A 21,256-nucleotide genomic window follows, 5' to 3' on the forward strand; every position below is an offset into this window, starting at 1 on the left:
CTCCCAGGCAGGGCCCTACCCCGCCCCTTCCGTGAGCCCTCTGTCCAGGTTGACCGCAGCTTGGCTGGGTGGCCAGGCAGACCCCATCCCTCTCTGGGCTCCACTCTGGTCTGCCCAGCTTGGGTACCTTTGTCCCTCTCCTCATGGCAGATACAGGTCACCACCCGGGCCCCCAGGCTGGGTCAGCCTCCTCATTTCCCGAGGTGATCCGTGCTCCGGCTGGCACGCAGCTGGAACCCGTTGCCCTGGGCGTGGTGCTGCGAGCCCCCGAGCGCTTGTCCTCAGCCCCTGTGATGGGGCGTGGGGCATGCCTTCATTGGGCTGGGGGTCCCCCTCGCCCCTGGAAGACAGGAGGGCTGGGCTCTGCATCCCCCATACCCTGGAGCAGAGGGTATTGAGGGGCAGCCTGGAGGAATCCGTTAGCTCGGAGCTACGGTGACAGACCTGAGCTTTGCTTCTTCCTGGGTCAGATTCTGGGCTTGTCGTGTCGGGGAGCAGACTCGCTCCCTGAGCCCCTCAGTTGGGCTGTGCCTGACGAAGGTCGTGTGCCGCCCTCAGGTGGGAGGCCTGGCCGAATGTGACGTGTGCAGGAGCTCGGGGGGCGGACGTCCCGGGGGTGCCAGTGACTGCAGGGCCCTGCCCCACAGGCGAGCAGCCTTCTGCCCTGGAGCCCTGTGTCAGGATGGAGTGCCCTCCAGGTGGGGTAAGTGGCCCGGGTGGACGGGTGACGGGCTCTGGAGCCTGGGAGGACGAGGAGCCCCGGTCACCACGGTCCTGGCGCCTGGCGGGAACACCTTCTGCATGGTTCTGAGGGCCAGGGGCGAGCGTTGAACCTCTTAGAAGGGGAAGGCCAGGCTGAGAATAGAGACCGAGCAGAAGCATCCGAGGGAGGGGTAGTTTGGCTGCCGAGTGGGGACCTGCTGTCCACCCCCGCCTGGCAGTGGGACTGCAGTGGATGATCTTGCTCTCGGGAGCTGGCCCCTGCCAGGCTGGAGCTTACAGGGCCAGGCATGCCTGCAAACCTCAGCTCTGATCCCTGGCTTTCAGCCCTACCCACCCCATGGTGGACACTCCCAGTGATGGGGAGTCCACAGAGGCCGAAGTGGGCCATAGTCAGGGCACTGGCAAGGGGTTGGGAGGCAGGTCTCTGAGGAACAGCGGGGAGGGGGCGCTGGGGGGCTCTGCAGCTCTCTAGGAAAGGTCAGGGGTTGGGTGCTTGCGTGGGGGGCAGTGGGAATCCTGACCTGTCTGCTCACTGCTCTGCCCTGCAGCTGGATACCAGGTCTCCTGGGGAGCAGGCTCCATCCCCGCTAGGCCATGCCAGGCCGGGGACTCAGGCTGCACACACATGGACTGCTCTGGCAGGGCCGTGCTCCGTCTCCTGTGGGCAAGGTGGGGACCAGCTCGCTCATCTTCCTGCATTCTGCCTGGTTCTAATAAGTGTTTGAGCAGCTCAGGGAGTGCCCGGACCACCCCAGAGCCACGGAGAGCGGGCATGGGGCCTGGCAGCTACTTTGCCTGTGTTCGTTGATAGCTAAAAAATAAAGATAGTGAGACCCAGAAAGCCTGCACCCAAGAGCATGCCCCTTACAGCCCAGCAGAGCTGCAAGAGGTGTCCCAAAACCACCCAAAACAAAGCCTTCTTTTGTTTTCCTTATTTATTTATTTATTTATTTGTTTGTTTGTTTGTTTGTTTGCATTACTGGGGATTGAACCCAGGGGCATTCTACCTCTGAGCTACACCCCCAGCCCTATTTTTTATATTATTTATTTATTTATTTACTTTTGCGGGTCTGGGGATGGAACCCAGGGGCATTAGACCTCCGAGCTACACATCTGCCCTGTTTTTTATCCTTTATTTTGAAACAGGGTCTCACTCAGTTGCAGAGGGCCTCACTGAGGAGCTGAGGCTGGCTGAGAACCACAATCTTCCTGTCTCAGCCTCTCAAGAACTAGGATTACAAGTGTGCGCCACCACGGCCAGCTTGTCCTTCCAATTTCTTATTGTGGCGAAATACATCATAAAACTCCCCACCTTAACCGGTTTTTGGTGTTGTGTTAGCAGCATTAAGTACACTCACTATAGTGCAGCCTCACCACCATGGACCTCCAGAACTTTCCAACTAAGCCCCTGTTCCCATTAAACACCAACTCCTCCCACAACACCCCCCAGCCCCTGGCGACCTTTCCGTTCCTTCTGAACCTGTGATTTTACTCACGTGGGGACTTCAGATGTGTGAGATCCGACAGGACCTGCCCTTTGTGGCTGTTTTCTTTTACTTCGTGCAATGTCCTCAAGGTTCTTCCAAATGGTGGCCAGGGTCAGGATGCTCTTCTTAAGGCTGGGAAGCGTTCAGTTGTAGGCACAGAGCGCGCCCTGCTTACCCGAGCGCGGGTGGGTAGGCACCTGGGTTGCTCTGCCTTTTAGCTATTGTGCCTGCTGCCGCTCTGAATGTGGGGTGCAAACATCCCCTGCTTCTGGTCCTCTTGCATGCCTATCCGGAAGCGGGGTTGCCGGTCACAGCATCGCTCGCCATTTAATCTGGGAGGGCGCACTGTACCGTCTGCCGCAGCCCCGCCTGGGCACAAAGGTGGTATTTCCATAGTAGCTACGCCCCACAGTGAGAGAAGAGACTCGTGTGTCCTCAACCGAAGCCCGAGTCACTTGCTCATCCACTCTGCATGCCGAGAACTGAGACCGATTCCTCCTGAGGACCTTCCTGAAGGAGGCCCAAGGAGACCAGCCTCCACGGCATCTCTAGGATGGACACCGAAGGGACATTCTCACCCAAGTGTTACTGCCTCGGGGAGAAACCGCGGCAGCTTCTCTTTGTGGACCATTTGCCCTGCGCCAGGCGCATTGGAGCGGGCGCTGTGGTCCCTGCTGGGCCTGCCCTGGGGTGAAGGGGACCCTGCTTCCTCTCGCAGGCCGGAGGGAGCTGCGCTTTCAGTGTACGGACTCTGTCCTGGGGACACCTGTCTCGGAGGAGCTGTGCGGCACAGCCAGCAAGCCTGGGAGCTGGCGGGAGATCTGCCAGGCTGGCCCCTGCCCTGCTGGGTGAGTGGTGGAGGGAAATGGGGTGCAGGACTGGAGCCCGATCTGAGGGTGGCCTTCTGTGGAGCTCTGGCCTGAGTCTCGGCACCCTGCCCAGTGGCTATGGAGGGGGCAGGTGCCGCTGGCCATGCGCTGTGTGAGGCTGGACCATGGCTACCCCATGCCTCGGCCCCACTCCAAGTACTGGCCAGAGCCCTGGCCCCGCCCCTTTGAGGACTGTACCCGGAAGCCCTGCCCAGCCAGGTGAGCCCCTTTGCCAGGAGACAGGCAGCTTGGGTCTGTCTCGGGCTCTGTAGTCACCTCCAGAACCACCTCCTGCCCCTCAGTGTCCTCGGCCACAGGGGCCGGTCATCTGGTGCCCTCGAAGGCTGAGGGTGAATGGTGTGGGTCGCAGAGGCCGCGGGAGCATGTGCCCATGGCGTGTTTATTCATCAGTAAAGCAGCCCGGGTGCTGTCCTGGAGCCAGGGGACACGGCAGAGCTGACATGGGGCAGGGAGGGAAGGGCCGAGAATAAGACAGGCGGTGGGACATAGAATGCCCGTGGTGGGCAGGGTGTGGGACAGAGCGGCCACAGAGGGGAGACGGCCGGCAGGCGAGCAGGCTCCAGGGCTGGGACCTCTGTGCGCAGCCTCCTGCCTCCCGGCCACGCCTGCTCCTTGCTCTCAGCTCAGGTCACTGTGCTGAGCCTCTTGGGGGGACAGAAGGGGCCCCGCCCAGGACGCCAGGCTGAGGTTCTCTGCAGCCCTCCCAGCCTCTTGACTCCACCTGCCTAGAGGACCCAGGGGCACCTGGCTCCTTGGGTTTCCTGCCTCGGCTCTCTGGCCCGCTGACGCCTGTCTGTCCCAGGTGGCGGTACCAGCTGGCGGCCTGCAGCGCGAGCTGCGGGGGAGGGACCGTGCGCAGGATCCTGTATTGTGCCCGCACCCACGGGGAGGATGAGGACGAGGAGGTCCTGCCTGACAGCCAGTGCCAGGGGCTGCCTCGCCCAGAGCCCCAGGAGGCCTGCAGCCTGGAGCCTTGCCCACCCAGGTGAGGGGGGTGTGCAGACACCAGCCAGGCAGAGGGGGCAGGGATGGCGGCCCCCAGGGACCACAGAGCCACCCGAAGCCACTGCCAAAGCCCCCTGATACTCAATTCTTGTGTGTGCCGGAGTCTGTGTCTAGACTTTCTACCAGGTTCAGTTTAATTTCCCTCCAGCTATTCCTTTCCATATATCATTATTTAAAAATGTTTTGTAGGGCTGAGCATGGTGGTGCGTCCTTGTAATCCCAGCACTTGGAGGCTGAGACAGGAGGATCGCAGGTTCACGGCCAGCCTCAGCTACTTAGGCCCTCTGCAACTTAGACCCTGTTTCAAATAAAGAATAAAAAAGTAAAAAACAGGGCGAGTGGGGGTGTAGCTTGGAGGTAGAATACCCTGGGTTCAATTTCCAGTACCACGCACACACAAAAAGGCTAGGACGTAGCTCAGTGGTAGAGCACCCGTGGGGTCAATTCTCAGTACTGAAAAAAATAAAGGGAAAATAAATAAAATAAACTCGCTTTCTTTGCTTTTGCTAAATCTTATAGCTGTGCAGCAGCTCATTTATTTTTTTTCTGTGTTACATTTAGTGGTGATCTCAGGGTTTCTTTCTTTCTTTTTTTTGTGGTACTGGGGGTGGGACCCAGGGGCTTTTCTACCTCTGGACTACACTCCCAGCCCTATTTTATACTTTATTTGGAAACAGGGTCTCACTCAGTTGCTGAGAGCCTCACTCAGTAGCCGATACTGGCTTCGAACCTGAGCGACCCTCCTGTCTCAGCCTCCCAGGCGCGGGGATTACAAGCGTGTGCCGCCACGCCTGGCCCCCTCTCATTATTCTGAAGTCCTCTTTGTCTCCCTTTTTTTCTCTAACTTCCACATCTGAGAGAAAACATCCAACCCCTGACTTTCTGCGACCGGCTGATCTCACTCAGCCTGATGTTCTGTAGTCCGTCCATTTTCCTGTAAGGGGCATAAGTTTGTTTTTGTGGCTGAGTGAGATTGCCTTGTGCGCACACGTTCACCCGTTCATCTGGTGGTGGTCACCTAGGCTGGCTCTGTGATTTGGCTGCTATAAACGTGGCTGTGCATGTATCACTATACTATTCTAACTCTAATTCTCTTGGAAAAATCCCGAGGTGTGGTGGAGATAGCTAGGTCATAGCTAGGGAGGTCATAGCTAGGCAGGGGCATTTCTACTGCCCTGGTGGGCAGAGCCCAGGGCTGCGGCCACACGTCCCGCAACACACAGGACAGTCCCCTAGGACAAGGGTCGGGCAGTCCAAGTGGCAGTGGTGCCATGGTGGAGAGCAGAAGTGCCGTAGAGGCGGGTCTCAGCCCCGTCAAGCCGTCGCCCCAGAGTCCAGAGAGCGCTGAGCTCGCGCAGGGCCTGGGTTTGAGGGGCGGGTGGTGACATCAGAGGGACGAGGCAGTTAGGTTCCTAGGCTCAGGGCAGGCTGCCTGGGTTCATGTCCTGGCTCTGAAAAATGCTGGCAGTTCTTATTTGTTGAATGAATCAAAGTCAGCAGGGGCGGGATGAGAGTTGTGGGGTCCCTCCATCTTCCTCTTTCCCTCACAGGGCGTGATGGGCTGAAGTCTGTTTCCTTGCGGCATGGTTCTCCTACTTGTCACTGGGCTAGCAAGCGGCTCTGTAGGGTAATGGGTGTTATAAAATAAAGGGGCTGAGGGGCCTCTTTCCTTCCTAACCTTCCCTGTCCCAGGAGTCCTGCGACTAGGCAGGGGGACGGTGACCCTGCTGGCCCTGGACCCTGTCCAGGTGACTGAGGAGACTGAGGGAGGCGGAGCACACACAGCGCCATCCTCGCCGAGCCCAGCTCTCTCTGGGTCCTCTCTTCCTGCAGGTGGAAGATCGTGTCCCTTGGCCCGTGCTCAGCCAGCTGTGGCTTCGGCACCGCCACACGCGTGGTGGCCTGCGTGCAGCTCGACCGAGGCCGGGACACGGAGGTGGACGAGGCGTCCTGCGCAGCTTTGGTGCGGCCCCAGGCCAGCGTTCCCTGCCTCACCGCCGACTGCACCTACGAGTGGCACGTCAGTGCCTGGACAGAGGTCAGGGGTGGACAGAGGTCAGGGGTGCTGCGCTCCACTGCGGCTGGGAGCATCGGCTGGGGGTCTCTGCGCATGGGGCTCTGGAGTATTGTTTCTCTGTGGTCCCTTGAAAGGAGGGAGCGGGACACCTGGAGACAGAAAGCACAGCAAGGCCTGGAGAGCAGGAGCAGCTGCGCCTCAGGAGGCTGAGACTAAGCCAACCGTGTGGCCCACACTTGTCATCCCAGCATTTGGGAGGCTGAGACAGGAGGGTCGTGGTTCTCAGACAGCCTCAGCTACTTAGTGAGGCCCTTTGCAAGTCAGTGAGACCCTGTTTCAAAATAAAGAATACAAAATAGGGCTGGTAGTGTAGCTCGGAGGTAGAATGCCCCTGGGTTCCATCCCCAGTACTGGAAAAATAAAATAGGCTGAGACTAGAGACACAGTAGGCTGGGGGCAGACAGTTCTGCTCCTCATACTGACATCCTGCACCAAGCACCCTGAGGCACCGGAAAAACAAAGGAAAATTAGACTTGGAACCCCTGGGGAGGACCTTCAGTGGGGGGCACAGAGGCAGAGCAGACGGGACAGGCCATCGTCATGGAGTACCGCCCGCCTCCATCAGAAGGGCCCTGAGCACTGGGAGACAAGGGCAGCAGTGCTCTGGGCTGCAGGGTCTGATCGAGTTTTAGGCAGAGGATGTGCCTGGGCTGCTCTAAGGCTTCAAGGAACAGCGGCTAAGAGCGACAGGGAGAATCCGGGTTTGAATCCCAGTTCTTGTCGCATACACGACCCACCCAGGGGGCCTCTCTGAGCCTTGGTCTCCTCATCTGTATTGTGGAAAGCTCTGTGACCCCCCAGGCTGCACGGGATGGTACTGGATTACGCCTGGCTTGTGGTCTCCGCCGCCCCAGCGCCCTCACTCCTCCTCTCCCCGCAGTGCTCTGTCTCCTGCGGTGAAGGCATCCAGCGTCGGCGTGACACCTGCCTTGGCCCCCAGGCCCAGGCGCCTGTGCCACCCAACTTCTGCCAGCACTTGCCCAAGCCAGTGACCGTGCGAGGCTGCTGGGCTGGGCCCTGCGAGGGGCAGAGGACCCCCAGCCCAGTGCCCCACGAAGAAGCCACCACTCGTGGCCAGACCACAGCTGCTGGTGATGGCACTTCTCTGCAGAAAACCCAGTCCCAGACCTGGACCCACCTCCTCTCCCCAGCTGCCCAGCCTCTGGGGTCCCAGGAGAGCCCGGCCGAGTCCAGTTAGGTTCCTTCCCCCTTCGTGTCTGAGAGGCCGGCTGTAGGAGGGGTGGGCATAGACAGCTCCTCGGGGCCGAGCCAGGATGGCACTCTCTTTCCCATATTATTGCCGCCAAGTACCCGAAGGTCGCAGTCCAGAGCCCAGGTCCGTGTGACCCAAGCCTGTGCACTTCACTTGCTCACCTGCCTCTCCCGCGCCCTCCCAGGCACCTGCGGCAGGCAGCACCTGGAGTCCACGGGGACCATTGACATGCGAGGCCGGGAGCAGGTGGACTGTGTGGTGGCCATCGGGCGGCCCCTGGGCGAGGTGGTGACCCTTCAAGTCCTCGAGAGCTCCCTGAACTGCAGTGCAGGTACGTGTAGGGCCGTGTGGGCAGCTGCTGCCAGTTATGGGTCTGCCAGCTACCGGCACTACTCCGTGGACCCCACGTCTGGCAGGGTGCTGTGCCTGCACCCCCTTGAGGTTGAACCCAGAGGCATCCTGAGTTACACTCTGAGCTAGACCCCAGCTCTATTTTATTTGGGTGCAGGGTCTCACTCAGTTGCTGAGGCTGGCTGCGACCCTGGGACCCTCCTGTCTCAGCCTCCCAAGTACTGGGATCACACAGCTGTGCCACCTTGGCTCGCTGCCCCTTTGGGTTCTCTTGGCTGTGTCATGCTGGGGTGTGGTCATCTCCGTTTTATGGATGGAGAGCCTGAGGCTATGGGAGACTGAGTCATATAGCCATTAAGAAGGACAGCAGGAGCCGGGCGTGCATTCAGGAGGATGAGATAGGAGGATCATAGTTCACAGACAGCCTCAGCTACTTAGGCCCTTTGCAACTCAGTGAGACCCTGTTTCAAAATAAAGAATAAAAAATAGGGCTGGAAGTGTATCTCCCTGGGCAGAGTGGGGACCCCCGCCCAGGGCCACCGCTGCCAACCTGGGGTAGGGCGCTGGCCTCACTGTCCTGCTGCCTTCTAGGGGACATGCTGCTGCTCTGGGGCCGGCTCACATGGAGGAAGATGTGCAGGAAGCTGTCCGGAATGACTTTTAGCTCCAAGACCAACACGCTGGTGGTCGTGCAGCGCCGAGTACAGCTGGGAGGTGGAGTGGTGCTGCGGTACGCCAGCCGGCCTGTCCCCGGAAGTCCCTATAGAGGTATGCTGGACCCCACCTCCCCAGGGTGGAGGGTGGCCGGGCTTGAGCAGTCCCAAGGGCCAGGGGGCAAGACGGGAGAGACAGATGAGAGGGAAGGAATCTGGGGGCAGACAGTATCGGTCTGCATGGGCAGCCAGGACGAGGCTTCCAAACACTGACCGCAGCCCTTCCCCTCTGGGCCGTGCAGCCGTCGGGTGGGCATGGGACTCTGCACATCCTCGCTTAGCCCCTCAGCCGTCCCCATCCCTGTCTCTGGCACTTTAGGATTGTTTTAAGGTACTGGGGATGGAATCCGGGGCATTCTACCTCTAAGCAACACACTCAGCCCTATTTTTTATTCTTTATTTTGAAACAGGGTCTCGCTGAGTTGCAAAGGGCCTCACTAAGTAGCTGAGGCTGGCTGCGAACCACCATCCTCCTGTCTTAGTCTCCTAAATGCTGGGATTACAAGCGTACGCCACCACACCCGGCTCACCTTAGGATTTTTCTGCAAGCCATTTTCATTCAGTTCTCTCCTAGGCATGGGACCTGCCCCTCTCCCTCTCCCTCTCCCTCTCCTTCTCCCTCCCTCTCTCCCTCTCCCTCCCCCCTCCCCCTCCCCCCTCTCTCCCTCTGAGCTACACCCCCAGCCCTATTTTTAATTCTTTATTTTGAAGCAGGGTCTTGCTGAGTTGCAAAGGGCCTCACTAAGTAGCTGAGCCTGTCCTTGAACCGCGATCCTCTGGTCTCAGCCTCCCCAGTGCTGTATTGACAAGCATGCACCACCTCGCCCAGCTGCACTGGACCTCTTCCTGGGCACGAATGCCCACCACCACACGCTCTGAGGCAGAGGGTGGTATCACAGGGAGCCCTGCCTTGCCCACGGCCCCAGTGGTGCCTTTGATCACCTCTTTCTGCCCTCAGGGGCCTGCCGTCTTCTGGCAGCCAAGGTGGCCGGGATGGCTTCCCTCTGGGTGCAGAGGTTGCTGGTTCCCAGGCTGCCAAGAACGCGGTGCGGCGGGAGCCTTGCTCTTAGAGGTGCGGGTTTGGGGCACCCCCGCCTCGCCCACTCACCACCTGCCCCTCAGCAGCGAGCTTGCTGGTGTCGTCGGCGTCCTTGCTTCTCTCTTCTCAGTCCCCACGTGCAGCACCTGGCAGAGGGAGGCCCAGGTGCAGCAGGAGGAGCTGGAGTGGGCTCGGGGTGGCCGTAGCCGCCAAAGGTGGAGCCTGCCTTCGTGCCGTCTTGGCGTTACGCACTCTCGCAGCATAGCTTTGTGGAACCCTGTTTTAGTGCTTTGCCAGCCAGGCGTGGTGGTGCACACTCGTACTCCCAGAGACAGGAGGATCGCAGATTGGTGGCTAGCCTCAGCAACTTGTGAGGCCGCCTGCAACTTAGGCCTTGTTTCAAAATAAATGATAAAAAAATCAGGCTGGGTGGAGCTCAGAGATAGAACCCCTGGGTTCCATCCCCCAGGGATTGCACACACACACACACACACACACACACACACACACACACACACACACGACTTTGCCCTGTGCGGGGCCACTATTCCCTTCCCTTTACAGAGGAGGGAACAGAGGCTTGGGGCATTTACGTTCTCAGCCAGGAATTGGTGGAGTGAGGGTTCAGGGGGCTTCTGCCTGGAGGCCTGGATCCTGGAGCCATCTCCCTGGCTGTGAGCTGCCCTGGCGTCAGCAAGCTGCCAGGGCTCCTGTGTCCCTGAGGTGGCCCACACCCAGTCTACCCGCCTGCCCTCCCCTGCAGAATGTGACACACAGCTCTTCGGGCCCTGGGGTGAAATTGCGAGCCCGTCGCTGAGTCCAGATGGGAGGCATGCAGGGGGCTGCCGTATCTTCATCAGCGTGGCTCCACAGGCCCGGGTTGCCATCCGCGCCCTGGCCACCAGCACGGGCCTCGGGACCCAGGAAACCAACGGCAGCTACATCTCGGTGAGGCCACCCGGACAGGGACAGAAAGGGACAGGCCTTCGCTATGAGTTTGGACAGCTGTCCCTGGGGACGAGGTCGGGGTGCTGGGCTTCGGGCAGCCCTTCGGTTTACCTCGGAAGCAGTGCGGGGTGCTCAGGAAGGCGCGCTCCCTCCGCCTCCTCACTGAATGTTTATTGTGCAACATACGGGAAAGAGAAAAGACTTTTCTGCTGCAGACTGACAGCCCAGGGCAGAAGCACCATTTCCAGCCTGATACACGTCGTCAGCAGCGCAGGGTGGAAATGGGGGAGGGCTTGTGTGTTCTGAGGGGATGATGCCCTGGAAGGTATGGACGCTGCCGGAGGAGGCAGCCTGGCCTCTGAGTCAGACAGGCTGGCCAGATCCCTGCGCTGGCACCCGTGTGTCCCTGGGAGGTGGGTGCCTCCCCTGAGCCTTAGTTTTCTGGGGAGAACGAGAAGCTCTGGCAGAACTGACAGGGCTCTGGTGAGGTTTAAACGTGACCCTGAGGTACGCTATCTTGCATGCCCGGGCTTCCGTGAACGCTGGCTAATTATCCCTCATGCCTGGGCCTTCTGGCTGCTCCGTTCCCCCAGATCCGGGACGTCCACAGCTTGAGGACCACCACACTCCACGGGCAGCAGGCCTTCTACTGGGAGTCAGAGGGCAGCGAGGCTGAGATGGAGTTCAGCCAGGGCTTCCTGGAGGCGCGCGCCAGCCTGCAGGGCCAGTATTGGACCCTCCGTTCCAGAGGAGGAAGAGCTGGAGTGTGGCTGGGCCGGGCCCTGGCCTTCTCTTCGAGACTCAGGGGGCAGAGGAGAGCAGCTGAGCCCTACTGAACCCTTGCCAGCCCTCAGCGTTGGACTCTGGCCTGAGGGTTCCAAACTCAACTTGTCAGCCCAGGGGATTCTCCTTTAGAGTGTTCCCCAGTGCAGACTAGCGGGTGGGAGGTGGAGTCCTTCTTGAAAGGCAGCTCCCAACCCTCAGGTACTAATAAATAATAAAGGAAACGGGAGGCTCGACTGGCCTTTTCTTCACCTGCCCTGCCCACATTGCCGCAAGGTGGGGATTCCCTGGCCACCGCCCGTTTATCCTGGCAGGGCTGCATGGAATCCCAAATGGCCCCTGAGGCAGGTAAACCTGCCTGCTCTCCGCGAAGCTCCACTCCCACCCTAATCGGGGATGGATTTGATAGTTTAAGCGCAGCTGCCACCAGGTCCCACCCCATATGCTAATGAGCACTTAGCCCTTTTGAGCGCACCTCGCCAAGCCTGAGAGCCCCGCCTATGCTAATACCCACCACTTACCTTGCTTGCGAGCCCCGCCCCCTATGCTAATATTCACCACTTACCTTGCTCGCGAGCCCCGCCCCCCATGCTAATATTCACCACTTACCTTGCTCGCGAGCCCCGCCCCCTATGCTAATATTCACCACTTACCTTGCTCGCGAGCCCCGCCCCCTATGCTAATACCACTTACCTTGCTCGCGAGCCCCGCCCCCTATGCTAATATTCACCACTTACCTTGCTCGCGAGCCCCGCCCCCTATGCTAATATTCACCACTTACTTTGCTCGCGAGCCCCGCCCCCTATGCTAATATCACCTCCACTCTCCGTGCCGGGCCCGCTCTCTATGCAAACGAGTGCCCAGCGACGCCCGCCTCCTATGCTAATAGTCACCATTCCACCACGCCTGCGGGCCTCGCCCCCTATGCTAATGTGCCACCGGCCACGCCAGAGGGACACGCCCCCTATGCTAATATAAGCCTCTCCCACAAGGCAGCGCGCCGGGCGGACGCGGCCCTTTGTGCAGCGGTGGGCTGCATCGAGCCCACGGCAGCATGAGCGGCTCGGGCGGGCAGGGGGCGTCCGCCAACTCCACGCCGCCCGCGCAGGAGGAGGGCATGACATGGTGGTACCGCTGGCTGTGTCGCCTGTCGGGCGTGCTGGGGGCCATCTGTGAGTACCTGGCTGGGGCAGGGACCCGCGGGTCATTTCTGCGGGGCGGCCGCGGCGGGAGCCGGCACCCTTGGGCTTGGATCCGGGCTTCGGGCCTGGACTGGCCGGCGGGCGGGTTCCGGGGCCATCCAGAGAGCAGAGGCTCCCACAGCGCGGCCGTCCCTTCCCGGCCCTTCCCGGGGCCTGGAGAGGCTCACCTGGGCCAGGTGGGTCAGAGCGCTCGGAAGCTCCGGGCAAAGCTTGTTCTTAAGTGTGTGTGAGGTCTGGTTGGACTTGAGGCAGGAAGCCGCTTGGCTGGAAAGTTTGCTGAGAGTCAGCTGGCGCCAGGGCACAGGTGGCCCCTGGGGGTGGCTGGGCACTGGGCAGAGGAGGCGGCCTGTCCTTGAGTCCTCCTGTCCACCAGGACTCGGGTTTCCCCTGTGCCTCCAGACTTCAGGTTCCCAGGGAGGCAGGCCCAGAGAGGACAGCGGCATGACAGAGGTCATGTTGCTGGCCTTCCAGAGGCAGGTGGAAGTCCCTTGCCCCCACCGAGTGAATTCCTGGAGCCCCGGCAGCGCCAGGCCAGGACGGGCGGGAGGGTGCCAGGACCCTGAGGGCTGGGGGCTCAGCGGGGCAGACCCCTCCACTCTCCTGCCAGGAGCCCAGACTTCCCGGGTGGGCGAGGAGGAAGTTCAGGCAGGGTGAGGCAGCGCCTTTCTATCCAAAGGCGAGGTGTTGGCTCAGGCCGGGCTGGCGGGTGCAGGTCAAGTCCTCGCAGTGCAGTTAGCTGACTTGGGTGGCTGGTGCTGAGGGGTGCCAGTGGCCAGTGGGGCTCTCAGCTGCCCCCGGAGGCAGTGAAACTTGAGGAGACCTGTGGCACCACCCCAAATCGCTGCCGCCTGCAGGTTTGGGGGTGCTGTCTTGTGAGTACTGGCTAGTATATGCCACACAGCAGAATGCAAAAGGGGGTTTATTCGAGGGCCGTGCCCCTGGCCTGGCAGAGCTGGAGGGTGCTTATCCGGGGTCCTAAGGGCATCCGGAGGCAGCGGCTAGGGAGGAGGGAGGGCCTCTCCACACCATCCCACACATTGGAGCCGAGTGGAGGACGCGGAGGACCAGTGCTCCGCTTAGAGGAGACCTTGGGGCAGGGAGGGCAGCCCACTCAGTTTGGGCCACTTCTCTGGTTTCCTCCATTGCTGGCTGTCTGCATAGGGTTACACGGGAAAATGGAAAACGGCAGAATTCCAAGCCCTAGTGGAGGGATCAGGTGTGGAGGAGCCGCTGCAAGTTTAATGAGCTGGTTGCTAATTGCTGCCTCGGAGGGCCGGATCCGCCCCGCCCTGGCAACAGCCTCCTCTCGCTTCCTGCCCCAGCCAGCTCCTGGGAACGCCTGGCAGGCTCCTGGAGTTCCTGGTGAGGTGGAGGAGCGAGGGGCGTGGCAGCTTACACACAGGTGCAGCTGGAGGCCACCAGAGAAGCCACCTCGGGGCCCCTGGCTGCTCCTTCCTAGCACTAGGTGGGTGGAGTATGGGGTACACACAGGCACAGGAGAGGAAAGGGTCCTGGAAAGACGAAGGAGCCGTGCCAGGTCACTCGGCTGGTGCAGGAGAGCCGAACCGACTCGGGTGGTACCTGCTCCCGACCTCTGCTCCATTCCAAGACAGAGGACTCCTTGCACGCAGGCCTGTGAGTGGTAGCATGTGGCTCTTTTTGAGGGTGAGTCTAGGTAGAGCATTGCCTTGAGCCCCTGAGAGATGCTACTCTTTATTCCTTGCCACCCTGTGAGGCGGGTTTCGATACAGCTGGCATTAGAGGCCTCCGGGCCCTGGGATGGAGAGGGGAGATGTCCTGCAGCCTCCCGCCAGCTGACCAGCTCTGAGGTCGGGAGGCACCTTGCCGTAGCCTTGCTGTGGGCCGGGCAGGCACTTACCTCTCTCCCCTGAGCCCTGTCCCAGGTGATGGGCGACCTCTGGGTGCACCGGAGGACACAGTGCTGAGCATGGGGAGGGGTTCTCGTGGCCCCTCAGGCTGTCTCCCCATCCCTGCCGACTCTGCCCGTCTCTTCTTTCAAGCTTGTGCTACCTCGGGCCTCTTCAGCTGCATCTCAATCTCCCCCCTGAAAATTGCAGCCGGCGCGTGGATGATGTAAGTACGCGCGGCGCCCTGCCTGCTCCTGCCGGGCGGGATTCCCCCCGCCCCCCGAGGAGTCCAGGCTGGGGGACACCCATCCACGCCTTTGCTGGGTGCAGAGTTGAGGCTACACACAGTGGCTGGGCGTTCCCCGGGGCAGACTGTGCAGACCCCCTTTCACTATATCCTTCCTGCCTCTGGGAGCCCCAGGGCTGTAGCGTGGCAGGCTGGCCATCAGGGTGACCCGGCTGGGGAGGGCGGTCCAGCTGTAGGGGGTGAGCAGCGTCAGAGGCAGGCGGGGCCGGCGGAAGCAGCCCCGCCCGGGTGGGCACGGGCATTATTGAGTTCTGTGCCACCTCTGACCAGGGTGACACTCAATCCCTGGGAGGGGAAGGGAGGATGGGCGCTGGTGGTTGGAACAGGTGTGTTTGAGCCTCTTCCATGGCCGGAAGGGGCAAGATGCAGGACTGGACCTCACCAGGGCGAGACGTGGGGCTGTAGTGGAGGGGTGCAGAGGTCTGCGCTGGGCGAAGCAGCCGGGGTGGGCGTTGATAGAAGGGAGGCATGGGGCCGGCTCCCAGGTGGTCAAAGGCCAGCGATTCCTTGTGTGCGAGCTGGTGCCTGGAGGACTGGCCGTATGGAGAGGCTGGCTTGGAGGCCAGAGCAGCGTCTGAGAGTTAGGGGAGAGTTCCTCCCTGGCCCTCAGGTCCCAAGGCTGCATCTTTGTCAAACGGCACCAGTGGCTTTTCCCCCCTCAGGCTTGAGCCCGGCAGGAGGGCCTGGCCCATGGCAGGGCTCAGGGTTCAGTAACTGATCATTCTCCAGCCTCAAGAACCACTGCTGAGGTCTGAGCTGCTCCCAGCCACGGGCCGGGCTAGGGGTGCTGAGCACCTTCCGCCCAGCCGCACGCCCACCCAGTCCTCCTGTCCCTGGGCCCAGGCGCTCCGTGCCGGGCACCTGTCCGCCTCTGGCTGAGGAGGGGCTGACTGGCCCTGGCTCTCCTCTTTGCTGGTGGGGGCTGCCTTCCTCTGGGGTGGTGACGTTGGTGGCAGTGGTGAATACGCTGACAGCTGGCAGGCCCAGTGCCCTGCATGGCTAGACTTGCTCCGAGATCACAGCCGGCTGCAGCAAGGGTCTCGCTCCTGTTTTCGTGGCCAAGAGGGCTAAGGATCCAGCTGCCTGGCCTTGCCCCTTCCCCTTGTGGTCAGCTCCGGCAGGGAGGCAGCGGCAGCGGCACAGCTGGAGGGGGGGTAAAGTGCTCACAAGACTCCCGGGGCAGGACCTGGGGGCGCGGGAGGGTGGGCTGCCATGTGGTCACAGCCGCTCCCGCCCCCCGCCCTTGCCCCGCAGCACGAACGCCTTCATCCTGCTGCTGTGCGAAGCGCCCTTCTGCTGCCAGTTCGTGGAGTTTGCAAACATGGTGGCCGAGAAGGTGGACCGGCTGCGCTCCTGGCAGAAGGCTGTCTTCTATTGTGGGTGAGGGCCTGCTGGGCAGGGTTCCCCTAAACCCTGCTGGCCAAGGGGCCCAAAGGGCGGGTGTTGGGGGCGAGTGGGCGGGGAGCAGGTGCCGGGTTTCCTCTCTGCAGAGGTGGAGACCTGATGGCCCTGGGCGGTCATCGGGTGATGGCCGCTCGAGAGCCGGATCCCACGGTTCTGCGTCTGGGGGTTGGCCTCAGCCAGTTACACAGGACTTCAGAGGCCCCTGCGACGTGTCCCCAGCCCTGTGTGCAGCAGAGGCAGAAGCGCCTGGAGTTTGGTCCATCAGCGGGGACCTCAGCGTGAGGAAGAGCTGCATGGCGTCCGTGCAGCCCCTCCCTGAGCGTCCTGACACCAGGAGGGGGAGGGGGGACAGCGGATACTGGGCTTCTCATCTGCTTGGCTTTGCTTTTCCTGTTTCGGGCCAGGTCTTTGTGCGGTGCTCAGCTCAGAGTGTAACGCTGAGCCACTGTCAGTACACAGAGGCTCCTGGACAGAGCGCTTCTCAGAGCCGCGGAGCAGCAGTGTGTATTCCCGCTCTCCAGATTATCTATAAGATTAATTCATGAACCAGCGCGTGGTGGTGGCCGGTGGCCCTCACAAGATGCGTGGTGGCTTTACGGCGCTTTTCCGCTGTGTCTTAACCTCAGAGGAAGGCCAGCCATGTGCCTTTTTTTTTTTTTTTTTTTTTGCAGCACAGAGGATGGCACCCAGGGGGCATTCTACCTCCGAGCTACACTCCAGCCCTATTTTTTATTCTTTTTTTTTTTTTTTTGTGGTACTGGGGTGGAACCCAGAGACATTTATTTATTTATTTATTTATTTATTTATTTATTTATTGGTGGCACTGGGGTTCCTGGAAGCCCTTCTACCTCTGGGCTACACTCTCAGACCTATTTTTACATTTTTATTTGGAAACAGGGTCTCCTAAGCCAGCACGCGGCTGGCTTCGAACCTGCGCGATCCTCCTGTCTCTGCCTCCCAAGCGCGGGGATTACAGGCATGCGCCACCACGCCCGGCGTTACTCTTTATTTTGAAACTGAGTCTCACTGGGTTGCAAAGAGCCTCACTAAGTAGCTGAGGCTGGCTGCGAACCTTGATCCTCCTGTCTCAGCCTCCCGAATGCTGGATTAAGCCCACCACGCCCGGTTGTTAAGCTTGTTTTTTAACATGGTTGTAACCATTATAAATATATTTGTACCTGCTTTTTTCTCTTCATACAGTGATACATACAGTGATACATTTTCGGTATAGACTTTTTAAACATTATTTTATTCAGCTGGACATACTGTTTATTTACTTGTTAACAATGGTGTAAATCAAGCCATGACAGCTCTCTGCTAAAGCTTCTTTTGTATTCGCGATGACTTCCTTAGAGACGTTTCCAGGGTGGAATTACCAAAGGGCGCAGTCAGTGAAAAGAGTGGAATAGAGCCCGCGTGGCAGCGCACACTTGTGATCCCAGTACTTGGGAGGCTGAGACAGGAGGGTCGCAGGTTCATGGCCAGCCTCAGCTACTTAGTGAGGTCCTGCGCAACTTAGTGAGACCCTGTTTAAAACTAAAGAATAAAAAATAGGGCAGGGGAGGTAGAATGTCCCTGGGTTCAATCCTCAGTTCCGTTAAAAAAAAAAAAAAAGCCAGACACGGTGGCGCCCTTTGCAACTCAGTGAGACTCTGTTTCAAAATAAAGAATAAAAAAATAGGGCTGGGGGTGCAGCTTGGCGGTGGAATGCCCCTGGGTTCCATACCCCATATTCGTAGTGCCTCAAAAAAAAATTAATACATGTGTTCAGTTGTTTTCCAAAGCGCAGCCCGGGGTCCCCTCCGTTTAGAGCTCTGTCCTGTTCTGGTGTTTGCCTTTGTTATCTCAGAGGTAAAAATATTTCATAAAGTTGGGCATTATGGCATTTCTGTATAATCCCGGGATTTGGGAAGCTGAGACAGGAGAATTGCAGATTTGAGGTCAGCCTCTCACTAAGTTGTTTCAAAATAAAAAGGACTGATTTGTCATGGGGATGCATGCCTGTTATCCCAGTACTTGGGAGGGTGAGACAGGAGGAGCACAGGTTCTAGGCCAGCCTTAACAACTTAGTGAGACCCTGTTTCAAAATAATAAACAGAACCAGGGATGTAGAATGCCTCTGGGTTCAACTTTCAGTGCCCCCCAAAGATAATACTAATGAAAACCAAAAAAAAAAAAAAAAAAAAGGGCTGGAGGTATAGCTCAGCAGTAGAATGCCCCTGGGTTCGGTCCTCATTACTAACTCTGACTCGAGATTTTATACTCCTTTGTTGTATTTTCTGTATATCTTTTTCCAGCCCATTTTTGCCTTTAATTTTGTTTTGACAAAGTTTCCACTGTGATCTTTCTTTTTCCTCTGATTTCTATTATTTTATTACAAAGACTTCTTAATTTAAGATGGACTCACAGCCCGATAAACTCCACAGCTTAACCCCGCCGACCTTAAATATACTTAGAGTCCTTATATTTTCCTACAGTTGGGATCATGACAGAGTATCCTACCACATATCACTAGCCCTGGAAGAGATTAAAATTCAAAATTCCCGGTACAGATTCTACTGAATGCATATGGTGTTTGCAGCGTCATAAAATCCAATCAGTGGACCCATTGTAAGCTGAGGACAGCCTGTACTTGGAAATGTATGGACATTCAGGTGTCAGGAGCTGGCCGCGAGCCCCGCCTCCTGCATCCTGCACAGGCGGCTGCAGAAGTAGGGCAGAGGGGCCTTTAGGTCGCTCTCCGGCCTCACCAGGATCAGGAATCAGCTGCAAGGATTCTAAAGCCCGGTGGGCCCTGCCGCCAGGGGGCGCCCAACCGCAGCTGCTGAGCCCCGCAGCTCACTCCCACAGTGCCGAGTCCTGGGGTTTGGCTGGGGACCTCCTTGTTGGGATCTGGATGGTTTCACGGTGCTGATACGAGCACGCACCCAGCACTGGCCGTGTTCTAGGTTGCATGGAGGACTGAGCCTTAGAGAAGCGAGAGGTAGCTGGGTCACAAGGCTTGCGAGGGGCCAGACCTGACACCAGTTTCTCTGGGCACAGAGGATGCTGGACCAGCTTCCTGCTGTTACTCTGTGGACCACAGGTCCTGCCCAAACCCCGATGAAAGCGTTGGTTCCTTTCCCCAGAAAAGGCATGGGAGTTTGCAGACACGTTCGGGGTGTTGGGGGACTTTGTGAAGGCTGGCCATGGTCGTGTCTCCGGGTTGGTTTCTAGGGGTCCTTCCTACCCCGCCCCCGGGCCTGGCGAGTAGCCTGATGGTGCTGTGGCCGCGCAGGGCAGGGAGAGCCCGTGACCTTGTCTCTCCCCTAGGATGGCCGTCATCCCCATCATCATGAGTCTGAGCCTGACCACGCTGCTGGGTAACGCCATCGCCTTCGCCACGGGAGTGCTGTATGGACTCTCTGCCCTGGGCAAAAAGTGCGTCTGCCAGTCCCTGCCCGGTGGGACCTGCCCTCCCACCTCTGTCCCCTCAGCGGGCCGGCCTGAGAGTGGCCCCTTTGTCCACTTGTAGGATCGGAGGCAGGGCAGCTGCAGTGTCTCACTGGTGCTCTGGGGACTGCAGGGGGCTCCCTGGTGGCTCCTCCTGCCAGCCCCTTCCCATCTGGGCTGTGCCCAGGCGTCACGGCCAGGTGCCACCTCTCCCGCAGGGTGCAGGCTCAGAACAGGTCTTCTTGGCCTGCGTCTGGGAAGCCAGTGTTATTAGCAGAGGTGACCAAGCCTGTGTCCCTCGAGTAGTGGCCTCTGTCTGGGGACACACAGGCCTGGAAGGCTCTGCCTGCAGGTCACGCCCGGATGGCTGCTGGAGTTGGGTGATGTCTGGGAGGCTGTGCCTGGGGCTGTGCCTGGGGACATCCTCCATCTCTTCCCAGGGGCGATGCCATCTCCTACGCACGGATCCAGCAGCAGAAGCAGCAGGCAGATGAGGAGAAGCCGGCAGAGACCCCGGAGGGGGATTTGTGATGGGTCCAGGACCTTCCCTCCCTGCCCACCTGTGAACTTGGCTGGACCAGGCAGAGCCTCGACCTGTGGGATGGCCGGGAGAGGAGCCCTGCGTGCGACCCTGCACCTGGAGTCCTCTGCCCACCTGTGCTCCAGATAGGCCAGGCCCGGAGCCCCTGACCCTGCTGGTGCCCAGGGCCCGGGCCACAGGGCTCGGGCAGAACAGAACAGAGCCTGTGACAGCGCTGCGTGGAGGCCACAAGCTCGCTCCTCCTGCCAGCCCTGCTGGGTCTGCAGGCTCCTCCCTGCTAGTGCTCCGTCCTTCCCCAGACCCACTGGGCATGGCTAGAGGGGGAGACACATCACCTGGGCTCCTGACCTCCCCCAGGTCCTTTAGGTCTGAGCATTGCACAAAGGGGATGTAGCCCGTTCTGGCAGGTGGAGACCCCAATCCTGCCCTGTCTGTCTGTCCTCAGAGCAGAGCTCTTGCTGCCCAGGGGCATTGCTGGCCCACCTGGGAGTCCCCAGCACCCAGGATGCACCCCTCGCCCACAACAGCAGCCTGGCAGCAGCTGGATGGTTGGGTGCAGGAGCTCCCTGCCCAGCTCCCCACACCTTGGACTGGCCGTCCTAGGACAACCTGGCTAACCCACTCCCATGGGCTTGGCCCAAGCCCCCAGGCACTGGGAGGTCCCCCTAGTGTGGTCCTGCCGAGCTCAGCCCGCCTCAGGTGCTGCTGCCCTGGGAACCTTCCTGTCTCTGGAAGCCACTGCCCCTCAGAGCTGGGTCTGCCCCCAGGAGCCAGGCTACCAGGAGCAGGCCTGCACGGAGAGGGCCCGGAGCCAGTGCCCAGAAGTGGCCCTTGCTGAATGTACCCCCATTCATCCTCCGCACCGCCATCCTTTCCTGGCCTGGGACTGCGGCCCCTGCTGCTCCTCAGACTCCATCTGGGCCACAAGGCACATGAGGTTTGGGTGGGGCTCTCTCCCAGACCCCAGCTGGGCTGGGGGCTCTGGCACCCAGGGCCTGAGCCTTGCTCCCCCAACCCAGCCCCAGGGCCATTTCCCAGGCCTGCAGTGTTTGGGGTGAGGAGGGGCAGCAGCTGCGCAGGTTGGGCGGGGTGTCTTTGGGGACATAATGGTGGCTCTGAGGTCAGTAGCAGCTCTCCAGGGAGCCTGGCCAGGCTGAGCCCCAAAATGGCGGTGGGACACCTGCCTTCAGGGTTCCTCTGGGGCCACCTTCCTCAGGCCAGTGCCAGGCTCCAAGGGCTAAGTGTGTGTGTGTGTGTGTGTGTGTGTGTGTGT

At 59.8% G+C, this 21,256-nt stretch overlaps 2 protein-coding genes across 3 annotated transcripts in view; both read left to right on the forward strand.

Annotated features, from left to right (window-relative positions):
* ADAMTS13 (ADAM metallopeptidase with thrombospondin type 1 motif 13) overlaps nucleotides 1-11,282 on the forward strand; it is a gene marked incomplete at both ends in the record, with an annotated part of 32,900 nt that extends 21,618 nt beyond the window's left edge. Inside the window, 11 exons of the mRNA XM_080709494.1 lie at nucleotides 471-698; nucleotides 1,048-1,102; nucleotides 1,272-1,392; nucleotides 2,929-3,058; nucleotides 3,903-4,085; nucleotides 5,939-6,143; nucleotides 7,063-7,375; nucleotides 7,580-7,726; nucleotides 8,338-8,514; nucleotides 10,262-10,446; nucleotides 11,040-11,282. Of these exons, the coding sequence (XP_080565620.1) occupies nucleotides 471-698; nucleotides 1,048-1,102; nucleotides 1,272-1,392; nucleotides 2,929-3,058; nucleotides 3,903-4,085; nucleotides 5,939-6,143; nucleotides 7,063-7,375; nucleotides 7,580-7,726; nucleotides 8,338-8,514; nucleotides 10,262-10,446; nucleotides 11,040-11,282 (1,987 nt within the window). The remainder of the gene's footprint in view (nucleotides 1-470; nucleotides 699-1,047; nucleotides 1,103-1,271; nucleotides 1,393-2,928; nucleotides 3,059-3,902; nucleotides 4,086-5,938; nucleotides 6,144-7,062; nucleotides 7,376-7,579; nucleotides 7,727-8,337; nucleotides 8,515-10,261; nucleotides 10,447-11,039) is intronic.
* A 1,001-nt stretch (nucleotides 11,283-12,283) lies between these two features.
* Nucleotides 12,284-19,973, forward strand: CACFD1 (calcium channel flower domain containing 1; the record flags this gene model as incomplete). Of its 2 annotated transcripts, XM_080708562.1 has the most annotated exons (5): nucleotides 12,284-12,401; nucleotides 14,453-14,525; nucleotides 15,861-15,986; nucleotides 19,323-19,430; nucleotides 19,883-19,973. In XM_080708562.1, the coding sequence occupies 5 exons, from the start codon at nucleotides 12,284-12,286 to the stop codon at nucleotides 19,971-19,973; spliced, it is 516 nt and encodes a 171-aa protein (XP_080564688.1). The 2 variants fall into 2 exon arrangements, with proteins under 2 accessions (XP_080564688.1, XP_080564689.1); XM_080708563.1 differs by lacking the exon at nucleotides 15,861-15,986.
* Nucleotides 19,974-21,256: the final 1,283 nt, after the last annotated feature.

This window comes from Muscardinus avellanarius, assembly GCF_963383645.1.
Source record: "Muscardinus avellanarius genome assembly, chromosome: 13".
NCBI lineage: Eukaryota > Metazoa > Chordata > Mammalia > Rodentia > Gliridae > Muscardinus > Muscardinus avellanarius.